Here is a 20,132-nt window from a genome sequence, read left to right on the forward strand (position 1 = left end):
GTCTCAGGGGAAGAAGATAACTCCAACACTCCATGACTAAGAGGAGCGAGTACCTCAGATACTTTTTTTTAGATTTTCTTTAAGGACAGTGCTGCTGCCAGCAGTTTGAGGCACATCCAAATGTTTATGCCAAAGGAAATTTTGTAACTGAAGTTTTTAAAAAGAGAAAAATGATGGGGTTGAGTCAGGGGGGTGGATAAGTGCTTCCAGCTAGGGACAGTCAACTCTAGGAGGTTTTTATGCAACTACATACAAACACTCAACTCAGACTGTGGCTTCTGCCTTCAGGTGAATGTCCAGAATATATTACTTACCCTGAGATGGACAGCAACTCTAGATATAGAGAATATGTGGTTTTGCTTTCTTTTAAATATGTCTATTAAATATCTCTGGGGCTTAAAACCACATCTAATGAGACGTGCAATTTACTTCCTTTGAAGGTGTGTGGACTGTGTCACTTGTTAACTCTGTGGCCCGACTTGAACCCACTGCTGTGTTGGCTGCTCAGCACACACTGCCACTTCCTTTCAGGGAAGTTCATTGAAAGGAAGGAACACTGGGCAGCAAGAGAACAAGATCCCCTTGAAGGGATAAGATGTCATAACAAAATGACTTTCTTCTTTTCCCAATCTTTAATGCCAAGAACTGTTTGTACTCTGTCTGTGAGAAATCAACAAAGAAGATTAGGTAATACAATGTATCTCTGTTCAAAAAAAAATCGTTACGTTTTCCTTTCAGCAAATATGTTTATTTCCCTCTCTCCTCATCAACTTGTCTTTGGGTAAGTGCTTACAGATTATTTCACAAACATGAGTCTTTCCTCAAAGAACTTTAAGAATTAAAATAATTAACTAAACAACCAGGAGTTCTGCTCTCAATTCAGTTCTCTCAAATTTTCTTCAGCTACAGTATTTCTCCCAAATCAGCGCAGTACAAGTTTAGAGAAGAGAAAAGAATATTTCACCTCGCTTAAAAACGTCAAAGGAAAACATCATGAAAAAAGGCTTATAGCAAATATAACAAACTTAATTAATTTACTATACGAAATAGGAGCTCAAATGAATAAGATAAAACATGTGCCAAAGAGATAAATAAGTAAAAGAGGTATTTTAAAAGGGAGCTACAGTTAAAAAGCTCCCCCATTTTGCCAGTAATCTTAACAAAGAAATCAAAAATATGTTAGCTTCTAGTTTATTAAACTAGAAATAAAATTAAAACTCTTTTCCTCATTTTTTTAAAAAAGAAACAACATTCTTTGCTCGAACAATATTACTACAAAGCCCAAGCAAGTTGGGTTTCATCCACTATATCTGAAAGAGTGAGCCAGGGAGACTGGTCTTTTCTCCCTGTTCTCCATCCTACAGGGACTTTTGCAGAAACTTACAAAGCATAATGTATTTTAAGTGTTACCCACGTAAATAAAATGTAAGCGCTACTAACAACAACAATGACAAAAACAACTAGTGTCTTGTTTTCCGTGAAGGACACTGGAAGACCCTTATTTTTAATACCACTCAGTATCAATAAGAGACTGTGCAGTGGGCATACTCCAAATTGTCAATGAGATTCTAAATCACATCAATCACTCTGAACAGCAATCTGGAAACATGCCATAAAACTCACCAAAACGTCTGTGTTCTTTGACTACCTTCACTTCTGAGGCCCCACACTGACTATATTCCATGAGGATACTAAATATAGCATCATTTAAGATGGTAAAACTTATAGAAAAAATGTAATGAATGTATCCAACCATGTAATAATGACTTACAGAGCAAATGATCTTGCAAAAGTTCATGTTGCTAATAAAGGATGAGAGGAAATAGGAATGTCTGGGGCCATGGTCTAGAAATGCTATGAAGAAGTTTGTTAGGTAGTGCTTACGATGTCCTGCACTGAAAAAGCCTTTCATTTTACTGGAGGGCATTAATTCCTCAAATAGTTCAGGTATCACATCATCGAAAAATACAATAAAATCTGTAAGAAGAAATAAATCAGTCTGTACCCCTATAATTATTCTACTGGGAATCTTCAGGTAAGACCACAATTCTGACACTGGCAAACTCTCCTGGAGAAGAATAAAAGTCAAAAAGCTGAAACACTTTTATGAGACTCCTTGTCTAAGCCATGAACGTGGAGAATGCATAGGGATTTGAAGCACTCTTGACCAGACAAAAGGGTAGGATGGCCTCTCCCACAGGACACAGGTCAGGAGTCAGATGGGAGATCTCACGATGGTAAACTCCAAGCTTAAAATGACAAGCATTTTGTAAATAAGATTCTCCAGTTTCAGATTCTTCTCTGTGTTCTTTCTCCTGTGTAATTCCATATCTTTAATACAGTCTTATTTAAATGCCTCCAGTCTAGCCTCAGCTGTGCTGTGGGTAAGGAAGGATTACATGTCCATATTTTAGCTGCCAGAGAAGGCATTCCAGTCCACCATCCATGCCTTAAGCCAGGGTGAAGATGGGAAAAGGCAATGAGTGAGACATGTCTTAGAAAACGTGTTTCTCTCAAAGGTCAAGGGCAGGTCATCAGTCAGGCTCTGCTGCTCCACCTTGCATAGTGAGGCATCCTTTATTAGCACCCTTCAGGGGGCTGGTGTAGATTTGATTACAGAGTCCCTTCTTTGTAGCCTCAAGTATGTTTAGACCATCAGATAGTTGAAAAATAAGCATCTTGAAATACAGATGAGACCAGGAAAAGGACAGAACTCCTGAAGGCAAAAAAGCAAACCAACTAATATAAAGACAGCCTTCAGGCTTACACAACTGTCCCTACCTGTCTGTTTTCAGAAGGGGTGATTTATCAAAAGGTCATGAAAATGACCACCTTAGCGGGAAGATAAGTGCAAAGTGCAAAGCAACATTTCTTTTTAAGTCTACAGCAAAACCAAACAAAAAAATGTTCTAATGTAATCACTTGTTCAAAAAAAAAATAGAAAAACAAGTATAATCAGTGTCATTAGTTTTTGTGTTTTTTTTTAAAAGACCAACATTGTAAAAGATGATCTAATTCAACCCTTGGAATAACTGCTCTCTGTAAACAGAAAGTAATTTCATAATCAGATGCATGCTATGTTTATAGAAATTTTTTTTGTTGTTGTTTACAGACATTTTAATCAGTATAAGCATGAAGTGGACCGGATTGCAAGTCTCTCTTCCCTTGCCTCAATAAAAAGCACATTAGTACATTCCTAAATAGCTCTTCTTTTATTTTCTTTGATTGTTTTATATTTATTTTGGGGTTTTGCATATATCCTTGTAAGTCAGTTAAACTATGTTCTGGAAAAAAAATGGAGTATAAGCAAACAAAAATTATTATCTCTCAATACCTTTTCTTTCTGAAATTACTTTTTCTCTTACCTTAGGTTGTTTGCAAAGGTAGCGACAAAGTTCTCCAATGTACTGAAACACAGTCACATTATACTTTCTGCAGTCATTCCAAAACTGGCTTGCTGAGAATTTCTTCCTTAACACACAAGTGGCACCTATGAGAAAAGGCATAAAAAGGCACAAGGGAGAAAATTCAAGGGCAGAATTAACATAAAACACAAATGATGTTGCTCCGTCCAGAAGAGTTTTGCTCACTTTCAAGGGTTTTATAATCTATCAGCGGCCATTTATATCAAGCTCATTTGAAAACATTAATCTTACAGTCCAATAAATCTTCTAAAAATATTCATGCTGTAATTCTATATTTGACTGTAGATATGGTTCTTACAATACATGGGATGAAAGAAGCAGTCAAAATAAACAGGACAATTATAAGTAGTAGAGAATGAATATAGATAAGGCTCATCCTTCTTCACAGAGACCAAGAATATTCACTTACTTTTGACCTTGAATATATACATAGTATTTATTTTTAAAAATTTTAAAGCAGCCTCATATATTTTGAGGTTGAGTTAGCAAGGTAGAATTAGTAAGAAAGCACCAACAAAAAGGTCCATTGATGACTGGAGAACCTAATTTTAACAACCTAATTTTAATAACAATTTTAAGTCATATGAATATGTTCCAAGGAAAACGCTAATGTCTTGACCTTCAAAACTGTGGACATTTATCACATTTTAAACATACCATTCTACAAAATTACTTTATAGTATTTTATATATATATATATATATATATATATATATATATATATAAATCATGATGAGTGATCTCTAAAAATTATTTCTGAGTGAGCTAGTAACAGACACATAATCTCAGCATGATTATCAGTGAATATACTGAGTTGTCAGTTCCACTAAATGACTTCTTGGGTATCTGGAGTACAATGTTTGCAAAGATAACCTCAATAACTCCTCCTCTGCACTTACCTTCACAATGTGAATTTGACACTCTTTCTTTCAAGAAGTGGGGTCTATTTCCCCACTCGTCAAATCTTGATTCTGAGCTGGCTTGTGACTTGCTTTGATCAGCAAAATGCATATAAAATGATCCATGTGACTTCCAAAGCTAAGACTTAAGAAATACTAGGCTTCTGATTGGGAAAGCTCCTACCTCCACTTAAGGAGGCAGGGCTTGGCCACTAAACAGTGAGAGATCACATGGAGAAGGAAATCCTGTCAACAGCCAGTTCCAACCACAAGGCCAAATTCCCACAGCACTGCTCTTTCCAATGGGTGATGAAGCTGTGTCCTTTTAGTAAACATTTTATAGCTGTATAACATGCACACAATTACTCTGAATTCTACCAATAGCATTTCAAACTTTAATGAAGACAAGTTCTAATTATTAGACACTGTGAAAACATATTCAAACAGACAATGAAAGCGTACCTAATTCAATACATCCACCAATTCCCACAAGAGATGCGGCACTATGATACAGAGGAAGAGTTATATAAATGATGTCATCAGGAGTACAACCAAAAGCCCATAATCCAGTAGAACTCTTCATAGCTGCCAGATGACAAATCATAGCTGCTTTTGGTAGACCTGGAAGAAAAGGAAAAAAAAAAAAAATGTAACAGAAAAGATACTGTGTTGGTATCAACTACAACAGCAACCAAGACAAAAATACATCAAAATGGTCTATATGCTTGGTAAAAGGGGCCATACAGACTTTAGCCAATCTCTAGAATCTTGGAACTACCCAGAGGATTAAAACTATAAAATTATATAAGACTTTGAAATCTCAGTTCAGTTCAGTCGCTCAGTTGTGTCCAACTCTTTGTGACCCCATGAATCGCAGCACTCCAGGCCTCCCTGTCCATCACCAACTCCCGGGGTTCACCAAACTCATGTCCATCGAGTTGGTCATGCCATCCAGCCATCTCATCCTCTGTCGTTCCCTTCTCCTCCTGCCCTCAATCCCTCCCAGCATCAGGGTCTTTTCCAATGAGTCAACTCTTTGCATGAGGTGGCCAAAGTATTGGAGTTTCAGCTTCAGCATCAGTCCTTCCAATGAACACACAGGACTAATCTCCTTTAGAATGGGCTGGTTGGACCTCCTTGCAGTCCAAGGGACTCTCATGAGTCTTCTCCAACACCACAGTTCAAAAGCATCAATTCTTCAGCGCTCAGCTTTCTTCACAGTCCAACTCTCACATCCATACATGTCCACTGGAAAAACCATAGCCTTGATTAGATGGACCTTTGTTGGCAAAGTAATGTCTCTGCTTTTGAATATGCTGTCTAGGTTGGTCATAACTTTCCTTCCAAGGAGTAAGCATCTTTTAATTTCATGGCTGCAGTCACCATCTGCAGTGATTTTGGAGCCCCCCAAAATAAAGTCTGACACTGTTTCCACTGTTTCCCCGTCTATTTCCCATGAAGTGGTGGGACCAGATGCCATGATCTTAGTTTTCTGAATGTTGAGATTTACACCAACTTTTTCACTCTCCTCTTTCATCAAGAGACTTTTGAGTTCCTCTTCACTTTCTGCCATAAGGGTGGTGTCATCTGCATATCTGAAGTTATTGATATTTCTCCTGGCAATCTTAATTCCAGCTTGTGCTTCTTCCAGCCCAGCGTATCTCATGATGTACTCTGCATATAAGTTAAATAAGCAGGGTGACAATATACAGCCTTGATGTAGTCCTTTTCCTATTTGGAACCAGTCTGTTGTTCCATGGCCTGTTCTAACTGTTGCTTCTTGACCTGCATATAGGTTTCTCAAGAGGCAGGTCAGGTGGTCTGGTATTCCCATCTCTTCCAGAATTTTCCACAGTTTATTGTGATCCACTCAGTCAAAGGCCGTGTCATAGTCAATAAAGCAGAAATAGATGTTTTTCCGGAACTCTTGCTTTTTTGATGATCCAGCAGATGTTGGCAATTTGATCTCTGGTTCCTCTGCCTTTTCTAAAACCAGCTTGAACATCTGGAAGTTCACGGTTCACGTATTGCTGAATCCTGGCTTGGAGATTTTTGATCATTACTTTATTAGCGTGTGAGATGAGTGCAATTGTGTGGTAGTTTGAGCATTCTTTGGCATTGCCTTTCTTTGGGATTGGAATGAAAATTGATGTTTTCCAGTCCTGTGGCCACTGCTGAGTTTTCCAAATTCGCTGGCATATTGAGTGCAGCACTTTCACAGCATCATCTTTCAGGATTTCAAATAGGTCAACTGGAATTCCATCACCTCCACTAGCTTTGTTCATAGTGATGCTTTCTAAGGCCCACTTGACTTCATATTTCAGGATGTCTGGCTCTAGGTGAGTGATCACACCATCCTGATTATCTGGGTCGTGAAGATCTTTTTTGTACAGTTCTTCTGTGTATTCTTGCCACCTCTTCTTAATATCTTCTGCTTCTGTTAGGTCCATACCATTTCTGTCCTTTATTGTGCCCATCTTTGCATGAAATGTTCCCTTGGTATTTCTAATTTTCTTGAAGAGATCTCTAGTCTTTCCCATTTTGTTGTTTTCCTCTATTTCTTTGCATTGATCGCTGAGGAAGGCTTTCTTATCTCTTCTTGCTATTCTTTGGAACTCTGCATTCAGATGCTTATATCTTTCCTTTTCTCCTCTGCTTTTTGCTTCTCTTCCTTTCACAGCTATTTGTAAGGCCTCCCCAGACAGCCACTTTGCTTTTTTGCATTTCTTTTATCTAGGAAGCTTCAAAGAGCCATATTTGCTATAAAAATGCCCCAATTACACAGTTTTTTCTCTGGTTTGACCTATTTACTGAATAAAACTAAGGTCGTCATGGGATTTTTAGTGAAAGCAGCACATGTGACTGCAAACCCCAGTCTACAGTGACCTCCGGACACTCTTCCAGAGTGAGCTTCATGTCTGCCTTGTTGCTGCACCTGCTTTGACATTTTCTGACAGCCTTTGTGCTTCAGTGTCATCAACTGGAAGAGACTGGTCTCAGACACAAAATTGGCATGGCCTTGCCTACAATCCTAACTAAAATTCATTTATTAAGTTTTTTCAAAAGAAATTTCTGTGGCTCTTTATGATAGCTAGGCATCTCACAACCTGAAAGAGTTCCTTGTCCTCCACATGGATAGAGAATCCCTCCAAAATTTCTTGTCAAAGCCATTATAAAGATTTTGAGTGAGACTAGCACCCTTGATTCTTCATACTGTAATTGCTTTTCTCATCTTCGTCCAGAGAATCTAATATTTATGCATTTTCTGCCTCTGAGAAGTTCCTACCTGCTGATCTTCAGTTACCATATTCTGTACATTCCATATTGTTCCTGATCTCATGGCAGCCCAGCTTTAAAAATAATTTTTCAGGTGGAGGTGTGTCAAAAAATGAAGGATGCTTTATCTAGTTATTTTTCACCTGTGTGCTTATGTCACTCCTGTAATGCGCTTTAGTAACAAACAAATTACTCATGTTTTGGTTCTTTTTTTGGTTAGTTTTAAGTGAATAATGATGTCATTAACTTATTATAAAAGTTATTATAAATTATTTAAGGTACTCAGACTTTTTGATAAAGGAGACAATAGATAGGAGCTTATCCAACAGTGAAAATGATCAAAGGTTCATGAAGCTTAAAGTTTTAAAGAAAGAGCCAACAGAATAAATGAAGCTTGTTAAAACTGCAACTTAGAGTCTCTCTTGGAAGAGTTGGTTCATTACCATACTAAAGCCTTTGAGGGGCCCGACTGTACAAAAATGTTACTGTTTTTTTCAATGGTGATTCTCAAACTCCTGTGGTCATAAAGCACCTCTTCAAGTTTAATTTTTTTTCTTTGTAGACATGAAGGGATATGTGTGGCACAAGCTTGGAAAAATGCTTCCTTAGATGGTCTCTGAAATCCTCTGCTTTTCTAACCTTCTGTGGATCCCTAGCATTAAAACTCCACACGCCCACAGATGTGGGGAGACCACTGTGATGTGGTCCAGGCATAAAGGTGGGAGTGAGGCTCTGTCCACTGAATTGGTGATTAGCAGGAAGAAGGAAGAGAAAACCAATTAATGAGTAGGGATGAAAAAATCTGGGAATCTGGGGATGATTTTGGAAAAGGGAAAGAACCCCTAAGATTAAGCAGGCAAGACAAAAGGAAATAAACTTAATGGTGATTGCAACCGGTCCCAGTGCAGCCTGGAAGGCAGATCCATTTTTTTCCTCCTTCCACTGCTTGTAGGAGTGGCTGACCACAAGGCTGCTGTCCAGGGTTAAAAAGCCTTTCCTGGAGATCTTGAGGCACCTAATGAAACTCAACGAGCCACCTCGGAAGTAGATACTGGCAGACTAAACACATACATAGGCCCTTAAGGCAAAAAAGAATGGAATTGGAGGTGACAGCAACACGATTTTAGAAAGGCAGGTGGACAGCTGACACATCAGACCCAAGAAGACAAGCCTTGAAGAAAGTTGATTTGCTCCCACAAAGTCCCAGCAAGGCTCAGAAACTTGGGGACTAGGTACCCCCCAGAGTGGAGTATCAATATGGAACTATAAAGAGGGAGCTAAATGGGAGTTCTGTTTAAGAAGCAATTCCACCAGTAACAAATAAGGGAAGGCTCTCTTGTTCATCAAGATCTTACAGAATCTCCCAGGTCAAAGACACGAATGGTATAAAAATTGACCTCAGTTTTTCCTTACTCAGAAACATTCTAAGTTTGTCCCTAAGTTGATGAATATAATATTTTGGTGAGCTTCACAGTAGCAAAATGATTAGGAAAGGTTTGATGTCATCCAAAGGGCTCCCATACAACCTGCTTGAAAGGGCCTGTGAGCAGACTCTGCTCCCATCATTTTTAACTTTTCTAAGTCTCACTTCTTTACATCACTCCCTAACTTGCATCAACACTTACTTCATTATCAACATTATAAGATTTTTTGTTTGAGAAAATCTGCTTGATTTTTATGATAATAGGCAATACTAATATAAATTCTCATGATCATTACAACTACTATCACTTAATCCAGCTCTGGGTTTTGAGCTGCAAAACATCAGTTTAGAGAGAGAGAGATCAAGGAAGAGAGAGAGAGAGATGCTTTTAAATAAAAAACATCAATTCAATCTTTAATGAGGCTCAACATGAGACAGGCTAGGATCTGGGGCCTGTGATCCTTTCCTTGGGCTGCCTGCACCTCAAGTGACAGAATAGAAGAAACTATAAGGGACTAAAAATCGCTGCATGTACAGTTGAGGCAATTATGAAAAACATGCAAAAGGGGTACAAATCAACTGCCATTTCTGAGGTGCCAGGAGCAAAAGGAGGTTACTGTCCATGATGCCTGTAAACAGCACCTCCAAGGGGGTGGGCAGACCACTTAAGCTACCCCTGCAACCTCGCCCAACAATCCACCCCTACCTGCACCCCATTTTAGGAACCAGCCTGCCCTCCCTAGTTAGGGAGCCAGCAGGAGCGCTTGTTACTTGTTTTCACTTCTCTGTGCCGCGGCAGCATGAGTCCCAATCAAGCCTTGCCTGAATTCCTCATCTGATCCCTTTCTGTTTTCTATTGATTAAAGAGTCCAAGGATCCTAGTCTGTAGCAAATGTGATTTTGCTACATTTTTTGACAGTTTTATATTTATAAAGCATGACATCTACTGAATGCCCAATTCTGTATGTTGCTTTGCTCTCTATAAGACCCCAAGTTGCTCAGAACTTTAAGCTAAAGAGAGATGATATTTGTGTAACTTTTCCTGTATAGGATCATTCACAATCCAAATTTGAAAGAATGTCAATAAATGCTTTTGACATTTTAAAATGTAAAAAATAAAATGAAATTACAGCACCAGATTGCTTCCCCCACACTGGTAAAGATCTGATATGTATTCTCTGGAAAAAGATGAGCCTCTGGAAACATCAGGAAGGAGAGAGACTGAACATATCGCGGGAATAAGAGAAAGTGGGCATCCTCCTCCAGCTCCTTTTTTACAGTTTACTAGTTTTCCCTTCAGGGTTCTGGTCTGAGGAATATAAAGCACCTAGAAGTAAAACTGATAGTCATGAATCTGCCAACAAAACGTCCTGGACACTGAAACTAACCAGTTCACAATCCCACTCAGTCACACAGAGCTTCCAGTTAGGATTTGGTTTGTTTTGGTATGTGTGTTTTGACGGCTAAACTTTAAACATGAGCAGCCAAAGGTCAACAGATATTTGAGGAAATCCTCTAAAGAACAGAGGTCACTGTAAAATAAAAGGTAAAAGCTCATTAGAGAAAATAGAGACAAGGTAGAGAGGAGAAATTTTTTAAAAAATATTAATATTCTGAGAGGTATGAGACAATGAAGTATCAAGAATACAAAAATAACATGCTACAAAATGAGAAATATTCAGAGAACATAGAGCTAAAACATAAATCTCTCAAAAAGTAAACCCATAGGTAAGAGAAGGAAAATAGGATAGAAGAGATGAGAAAATTAATAACAGTTCAAGGAGGCCAAGCTTTAAAAAGTTAGAGATCCAAAGATAAAAGAATGAACAAACAAACAAAATAATAGAAGGAGAGAACGGGCAGAAAAACATAGAAATAAAGAAAAGAATATGCAGACATCTTTAAAAAAAAATTTCGAGTACCTAGAATTGCAAGACATGAGTTTCTAGATTTAAAAGGCTGACAAATTTACCAGCAAAATGGATAAGTAAGACTAGTCCCAGTACAAATAATCTTGAAATCATAGAATACTGAAGGCTCATGAAATTCTAAAAATTCCTCCCCCTTGCCACCCACCACCCCCACCCCTGCCAAAAGAAAGAAAAACAACACCAGGTTGATGTAAAGGATATGAAAGCAGAAGAAAAAGACTTCTCAACATATATACTGGAAGACAGAAGGTAAGAAAAGCAATGCCTTCAAACCCCTGCACCAATATCATTTCTTAACTAGAATTCTATACAAATGTAAGGGTAGAAAAAAAAAACATTCAGGCATGTGAGAACTTCAACTTACCTACTAACAAGCAGCTGCTAATATGCTTGGGGCTGGTGCACTGGGACTACCCAGAGGGAGGGTAGGGGAGGGAGGAGGGTTCAGGATGGAGAACGCAGGTATACCTGTGGCGGATTCATTTCGATATTTGGCAAAACTAATACAATATTGTAAAGTTTAAAAATAAAATAAAATTAAAAAAAATAAAATAAGTGCAGTGATAAAATGAAAAGTAAACAAAGGAAATAAATTGAGAATCCAAGAATCAGGGGATTGGAAAGAAGGTCTGAAGGGAATTCTCAGGGTGATGGAGAGAAATGAACCCAGGACATGTCAAGATTGAAATCGTAGGGAGGAAAGCTTTGCGAAAGATGTGGTCGAGAATTGACGTATATACACTAATACATATGAAACAGAAAACTAATGAGAACCTGCTGTATAGCCCAGGGAACTCTACTCAATGCTCTGTGGTGACCTAAATGGGAAGGAAATCCAAAAATGAGGGAATATATATACACATCTAGCTGATTCACTTCACTGTGTAACAGAAACTAACACTACAATGTAAAGCAATTATGTTGTCATTGTTGTTCAGTTGCTTAGTTGTGTCGGACTCTTTGCAGCCCCATGGACTGCAGCATGCCAGGCCTCCCTGTCCTTCACCATCTCCCAAAGTTTGCCCAAGTTCATGTACATTGCATGGGTGATGCCATCCAGTCATCCTCTGATCCTTCTTCTCCTTCTGCCCTCAGTCTTTCCCAGCATCAGGGATTTTTCCAATGAGTTGGCTGTTTGCATCAGAAGACCAAAATACTGGAGCTTCAGCTTCAGCATCCGTCCTTCCAACGAATATTCAGGGTTGATTTCCTTTAAGATTGATGGGTTTGATCTTCTTGTTGTCCAAGGGACTCTCAGGAGTCTTCTCCAGCACCACATAAGGCATCAATTCTCTGGCATTCTGCCTCCTTTATGGTCCAGCTCTCACAACCACACATGACCAATGGGAAGACCAGAGCCTTGACTACACGAACCTTTGTCCAGAGTAATGTCTGCTTCAACACATTGTCTAGATTTGTCACAGCTTTCCTGCCAAGGAGCAAGTTTCTTTTAATTTCATGGCTGCAGTCACCATCCTCAGTGATTTTAGAGCCCAAGAAAGGGAAATCTGTCACTACCTCCACCTTTCCCCTTCCATTTGCCATGAAGTAAAGGGACTGAAGACGCTTACTCCTTGGAAGGAAAGTTATGACCAACCTAGACAGCATATTCAAAAGCAGAGATATTGCTTTGCCAACAAAGGTCCACCTAGTCAAGGCTATGGTTTTTCCGGTGGCCATGTATGGATGTGAGAGTTGGACTGTGAAGAAAGCTGAGCGCCGAAGAATTGATGCTTTTGAACTGTGGTGTTGGAGAAGACTCGTGAGAGTCCCTTAGACTTCAAGGAGATCCAACCAGTCCATCCTAAAGGAGATCAGTCCTGGGTGTTCATTGGAAGGACTGATGTTGAGGGTGAAACTCCAAAACTTTGGCCACCTCATGCGAAAAGTTGACTCATTGGAAAAGACCCTGAAGCTGGGAGGGATTGGAGGCAGGAGAAGGGGATGACAGAGGATGAGAGGGCTGGATGGCATCACTGACTCGATGGACATGAGTTTGGGTGAACTCCAGGAGTTGGTGATGGACAGGGAGGCCTGGCGCGCTGCGACTCATGGGGTCGCAAAGAGCTGGACATGACTGAGCAACTGAACTGAACTGAACTGAACTGAAAGGGATCAGATGCCAAGATCTTAGTTTTTTAATATTTAGTTTTAATCTGGCTTTTTCACTCTCCTCCTTCACCCTCATCAATAGGCTCTTTAGTTCCTCTTCACTAAAGAACTAAAGAGGAACTAAAGCAACTATACCCCAATCAAAACAAAATAGAACAAAAACAACAGAAAGAACATAGGCTTGACAAAATACAGACAAGCTTTTCAATGTCTAAAGGTGAGTTACTTTTTGATAGAAGGATGGGTACAAACTGGTCATAGATGTAGAGAAAACTAAGCAAGCAAATGAAAAAACAAATGATCAATTCCAGATTGGGGAGAGTTTTACATGAAAGGAAACAAATATAATTTTATTATACTATAGAAGGCAGCTAGAAATAGTTATGATACTGATAACTATCAAACTATCAATACTAAGTTATGATATGGATAACTAATCAAACCAATATTTATGATGAAACAATATATAGAGTGATGTCAGAGAGAGAAAGTATGTGTATCAGAGGAAAAAATCTGAGTTGGAGGGAGAGAGTGGTAAAGAAAGAAGATAAAATTTTCATCTCCCATTGTGGACAAGCAGTACCTATTTTTGGGGGGTGCACCTATGAAGTACCCAATAAAATTCTCAAGCTATTTAGATATATGGAGATGACTACAGAAAGATCTGTGCTGGTGAAGACTCTTGAGAGTCCCTTGGACAGCAAGGAGATTACATCAGTCAATCCTAAAGGAAATCAACCCCAAACATTCAATGCAAGGACTGATGCTGAAGCTGAAGCTCCAATACTTTGGTTATCTGATGCAAAGAACCGACTCACTGGAAAAGACTCTGATACTGGGAAAGACTGAAGGCAGGATGAGAAGGGGTGACAGAGAATGGGATGGTTGGATGGCATCACTGACTCAATGGACATGAGTTTGAGCAAACTGCAGAAGATGGTAAAGGACAGGGAAGTCTGGCATGCTGCAGTCCATGGGGTTGCAGAGTTGGACCTGACTTAGTGACTGAATGACAATAACAAGAAAAATACCGAATGCAATTGGTTTGAGAATAGGTTAGCAGGGTACTTCTCTCTAATATTTCTAAAACTATTAGCATTTTCATCTTTGTACTGTATAACTTTAATATGAATAAATATCAAATAAAATTAATAGTGCTTTTGCTTTCAGCCTGCTGTGCAAATGTATCAAACACTGGTTTTAATCTTCAAGACAGGAGCTGTTAATAGTCTGCTCCCCACTATTCTCTTTGGGGTGAGGAGGGTTGCAGGGAGAGGAGAGTGGTAAAGACTGTTTTGAAGACCAGAGTCACTTTTTATAAGAAAACAGCATAAAGACAAATTGTCAAGTACCTTCTGTTGGAAGTTTTCAAAGATAATTTCCAAAATTTTATTGTCTCTTTCAAAGTTAAGTCAGGTCATCTTTATGCTGACAACTTGATACATATTAGCATTTCCCAGTTCATTTATAAGAGCTGTTTTAAACAGAGTAACAACAACAACCTGAACCATGAACTTCCTGATGTTCAAGCTGGTTTCAGAAAAGGCAGAGGAACCAGAGATCAAATTGCCAGCATCCGCTGGACCATCAAAAAAGCAAGCGAGTTCCAGAAAAACATCTATTTCTGCTTTATTGACTATGCCAAAGCCTTTAACTGTGTGGATCACAATAAACTGTGGAAAATTCTTTAAGAGATAGGAATACCAGACCATCTGACTTGCCTCTTGAGAAACCTGTAGCCAGGTCAGGAAGCAACAGTTAGAACTGGACATGGAACAACAGACTGGTTCCAAATAGGAAAAGGAGTACATCAAGGCTATATATTGTCACCCTGCTTATTTAACTTATACGCAGGGTACATCATGAGAAACGCTGGGCTGGAGGAAGCACAAGCTGGAATCAAGATTGCCAGAAGACATATCAATAACCTCAGATATGCAGATGACACCACCCTTATGGCAGAAAGTGAAGAGGAACTAAAAAGCCTGTTGATGAAAGTGAAAGAGAAGAGTGAAAAAGCTGGCTTAAAGCTCAACATTCAGAAAACTAAGATCATGGCATCTGGTCCCATCACTTCATGGGAAATAGATGGGGAAACAGTGGAAACAGTGGCTGACTTTATTTTTCTGGGCTTCAAAATCACTGCAGATGGTGATTGCAACCATGAAATTAAAAGATGCTTACTCCTTGGAAGGAAAGTTATGACCAACCTAGACAGCATATTAAAAAGCAGAGATATTACTTTGCAAACAAAGGTCCATCTAGTCAAGGCTATGGTTTTTCCTGTGGTCATGTATGGATGTGAGAGTTGGACTATAAAGAAGGTTGAGCACCAAAGAATTGATTCTTTTGAACTGTAGTGTTGGAGAAGACTCTTGAGAGTCCCTTGGACTGCAAGGAGATCCAACCAGTCCATCCTAAAGGAGATTAGTCCTGGGTGTTCATTGGAAAGACTGATGTTAAAGCTGAAACTTCAATACTTTGGCCACCTGATGTGAAGAGCTGATGCTGGGAAAGATAGAGGGCAGGAGGAGAAGGGGATGACAGAGGATGAGATGGTTGGATGGCATCACTGACTCGATGGACATGGGTTTGGGTGGACTCCGGGAGTTGGTGATGGACAGGGAGGCCTGGTGTGCTGTGGTTCATGGGGTCGCAAAGAGTCGGACACGACTGAGCAACTGAACTGAACTGAACTGAACAACAACAACAGAAAAGTACCACGTATCTCCAGGATAAGAGAGATTATTGTTAGCCTCCAAATAGAAAAAAGGAAAGAACAAAGTAAGAAAACTTTACTATGCAATAGTAGTTTTGCTTACCATACTACCTGTGCATAAGAAATAAGTACGCTTACACTGTTGGTGGGAATGCAAACTAGTACAGCCATTATGGAGAACAGTGTGGAGATTCCTTAAAAAACTGGAAATAGAACAGCCTTATGACCCAGCAATCCCACTGCTGGGCATACACACCAAGGAAACCAGAAGGGAAAGAGACACATGTACCCCAGTGTTCATCGCAGCACTGTTTATAATAGCCAGGACATGGAAGCAACCTAGATGTCCATCAGCAGATGAATGGATAAGAAAGCTGTGGTACATATACATGATGGAGTATTACTCAGCCATTAAAAAGAATATATTTGAATCAGTTCTAATGAGGTGGATGAAACTGGAGCCTATTATACAGAGTGAAGTAAGCCAGAAAGAAAAACACCAATACAGTATACTAACGCATATATATGGAATTTAGAAAGATGGTAACGATAACCCTGTATGCAAGACAGCAAAAGAGACACTGATGTATAGAACAGTCTTTTGGACTCTGTGGGAGAGGGAGAGGGTGGGATGATTTGGGAGAATGGCATTGAAACATGTATAATATCATATATGAAACCAATTGCCAGTTTAGGTTTGATGAAGGATACAGGATGCTTGGAGCTGGTGCACTGGGATGACCCAGAGGGACAGTATGGGGAAGGAGGTGGGAGAGGGGGTTCAGGATGGGGAACACATGTACACCCATGGCGGATTCATGTTGATGTATGGCAAAAGCAATACAATATTGTAAAGTAATTAGCCTCCAATTAAAATAAGTAAATTTAAATTAAAAAAATAAATAAAAGATAAAACGTAAATCTCAAAAAAAAAAAAAAAAGAAATAAGTACCAAAACTTTTGAAGTGAAGTGAAAGTCGCTCAGTCAAGCCCGACTCTGCAACCCCATGGACTGTACCCTGCTTTTAACACATCTCAGTTCAAACTCCTGGTCATCTTCAAATTAATTACAAAAGTTTATTCAAACTACCATTAATACCATTCAATTTTTCTCAGAATCAATTAAGTTTAACATTTCTTTTGAATTCCCAGGTAGTTTCATTATTCTTTGTGTCGCAAAGAGTGTGTGTGTTGTTTACCTGATAAAAGGAAAGTTAGTTTCTTGATTCTTATTTGTAACCTCCCCCAAACGTGCAAAGATCTCAAGATTTCCTGTTTCTCACATGTTCCAGTCAACCCAAGGAAAACCAGGAGAGCTTACTACAGGTTTTTCAATGGTAGCTCTATACTTGGATTGTGTTTAGGAATTAACATTTTATACAAGAATAGAGAAACCTGTTTTAAAGTAGACTAATGGATTTTTTAATTCAGAAGGATGATTACAAACATTTAAACATCTTTTCATTTATATATCGGGCATCTAAGGGAGGCTAGCAAAGATCCTGCCAAAGAAGCAGTCCAAATTTCACACTCTGAGTAACTGGGCTGGATCAAGTCTTCAGATATTCCAGTGCCATTTGTACTACCAAACTTGAAAATCTTTCCACTTGCAACAATGGCCAAGTGAACATGGTGACTTGCCAAGCTAAAGGTAAAGCTATTACATTTTCCATCCAAGTTTGAGAGTTCAAAGATCTAAAAAAACCCAGGTTTTCTTGGATACACGCTTTCTCAGATTTTTGGTAGCTATGAAACTGAGCCCCACTAAAACCAAATTCTTTTACGAACTCTCTATCCAAAGCTTTGTTCCCTTTCTTGTCCCCTCTGACCTCAATCCCCAGGGAACTGAAAGGTAATCAACCAGCATCAGATGACTAAATGCTGTTGCTGATGACATAGATAAAGCACTAAAGTGATTATCACAGCTACTGTTAACAGATTGTTTCTCCAGGGCAAGATGAGCTCACAGACCCTCAAGCCATGGACCACCTTGCCAGAGGTCATCCTGACTCCCCAAATTGTCACAGAACTGTCACAAGATGATGACTAACCCTAGCTTCTTTATTCTTCTCCTTTAAGAAACCCCCAACTCAAAGGTCAAGGTGAAGTGGATCTGAGGCTTGGTGGGCTGCAATAAATCCTTATTTTTCTGCAATCTCCTGCTATCAGAGTTTGGCTTTCTATACCTTGGGTACTCAAGTCCTTTGCTCAGTTACAGCTACACAGGGCAAAGATTTGTCCAAACCGGTTGCTTTTCAAATATAATACACTGCATTCTTTTTAAGTTTCACGAACAAATGGATCATACCTGTTGTTCCAGAAGTAAAAATATAAAGATAAGGAGTCTTGGTGTTTGAGATAGCATGGTGGCTGCGTGGCACATGACAGTCAGATGCTGTGCTCAGTTTTTCTTTGAGTGAAATTATGCCTTGTGGAACAGAGTCTTTCATTGCCCAAATGCTGATACCTTCTGGGAGTCTTGGAAGAATGTCTTCTATAGTTTCTAGAAAACCTAAAAATCAAAGGATTAGGAATAAGTAAATAAGACATAAATCTCAAACCACTCACCTTGTGTGTTCTTTTGCCTGTTGGAACAGGGATGAAATGTAAATACAATGCCAACTTCCTTTTCACATTGGATAAGTAACATCCTAGCCATTTTATGATTCTGTTTCAACATGACCAACTTAAAGGAAAATCTAGTTATTACCTAATTTCATCAATGCAAAAAACCCAATTCAAACTGAAATTTGGAGATCCCATTATCCAGGCTGTGTTTTTTTTCCCCTCAATTTTTTAAATAAAACTCTGTTTCTGTAATTTGCCTTAAATTTAAATTCTGGACACTGCCCTGAACATCTGAACATTCTTTCTGAACATTCTTTCTGAAATACAACTCAGTATCTCATTATTCTAAAAAGCCATCTGTCTGTCACTGCTCAGCTCCACTGTAATGCAACAATCCAAGAGAAACATCTGACTGCTCCGGAAGCACAAGATTCCAGATTATGGATTCACAAGAGTCTGCCTTAGATGCCATTTCAGAGTGAAAAGTTAAAGGAGGAGATTTAGAGATGCTCTTTCCTCTGGATCAGAATTATTAAAGGTAAAAGGTCTTTGAAAGGAAAAGAAGGAAAAGAACGCTTTCCAGAAAAGGTGGCAGGATTCACAGTGTACAGTAGCAGTGCGATCCAAGGCCTCAGTAGAACCAGCATCAAGCAAAAAAGAAGTCAGAAGAGTAGAAAACTGCAAGCGCAGGTGTCTTCAGGCCTGAAGAGCTTAGGCGTCTTCACAGTATCAAGGGTCTGGGTTGAAGTCCAGGCTTGAGAAAGGCAAAGGGATACTCATCTCAGGAATCATCTACTGTACAGATAACTAAAGCGTGATTGTATAGGGGAGACTGTGTTGAGGACCTCTGGGAGACTGACTAGACCTTCTTAATCTGACCTGCAATGTAGGAGACACTGTCATCTCTCCAGGACAATACTGGTAGAAAAGGAGGGAGCTGGAAGGTGGGTGCAAATCCTTGAAGAGGAAATATTTAGTGTGAGGGTACCTGGCACTCTATGGGACACAAAAGAAGCAGAGCATCATCATTCCTGGATGATGTATAAGTGAGTGAGGCATCTTTTTTTTTTTTTCCCTAGAGTAGACAGACAAACAGTTCTTAATATTCTTTAAATTCTTTTAAAATGTAATGCTCCCTTCCTTTAACATGGATCTTTAACCATGTCCTCTTTCATGTTCTACATGGGTGCTGCAGTTTTATTTTTTGAGATAAAAGGGATTTCTGAGTGCTACATTATTTATCTTAAAATCTATGTTAACATCCACAGGGACATTAAGCAGTGGCCTTTTGGAGTTAATGTGAGGAATGCTTAAGATCACCAGCAACCACCAGAAGTTATGAAGAGGACAGGGAAGATTTTTTTTCTTAGACCCTTCAGAGGGGACATGGGCCTGCAGATACTTTGATTGTATACTTTTAGTCCCCATATCTGAAAGGGAATGAATTTTTGTATTTTAAGCTTACCCAGTTTGTGTTATTTTATTACAGCAGCCCTGGGAAGCTAACTCAACCAAGGTCACAAGTTGGTGAATAGAACTGTTAGTCTAACCTAAGTCTAACTAACTCTAAAATCTATATATTACCTCATAAATGAAGCCAATGATAAAAAATACAACTAAATGTAAAATATACCCTGGTCAGAATGGTAAAGTCCACATAATTATAGACCTGTCCATCTAAGTACTTTTTAAAAATACTTTTTAAACAAGAATTAAAAAATAATCACTAGATATATTCTATTTTAAAGTTAAATTCAGGGTGCTGCATTAAACATATTT

General features: G+C 39.0%; 1 protein-coding gene across 2 annotated transcripts in view; it reads right to left on the reverse strand.

Annotated features, from left to right (window-relative positions):
* Positions 1-20,132, reverse strand: part of SLC27A6 (solute carrier family 27 member 6) — an 81,761-nt gene that overhangs the window by 46,666 nt on the left and 14,963 nt on the right. For both annotated transcript variants that reach the window (XM_061422895.1, XM_061422897.1), the window contains exons 2-4: positions 18,094-18,297; positions 4,787-4,945; positions 3,366-3,490 (exon numbers count right to left, since the gene is read on the reverse strand). In XM_061422895.1, the coding sequence (XP_061278879.1) occupies positions 3,366-3,490; positions 4,787-4,945; positions 18,094-18,297 (488 nt within the window). The remainder of the gene's footprint in view (positions 1-3,365; positions 3,491-4,786; positions 4,946-18,093; positions 18,298-20,132) is intronic.

Source organism: Bos javanicus, chromosome 7 (genome assembly GCF_032452875.1).
Source record: "Bos javanicus breed banteng chromosome 7, ARS-OSU_banteng_1.0, whole genome shotgun sequence".
Lineage (NCBI taxonomy): Eukaryota > Metazoa > Chordata > Mammalia > Artiodactyla > Bovidae > Bos > Bos javanicus.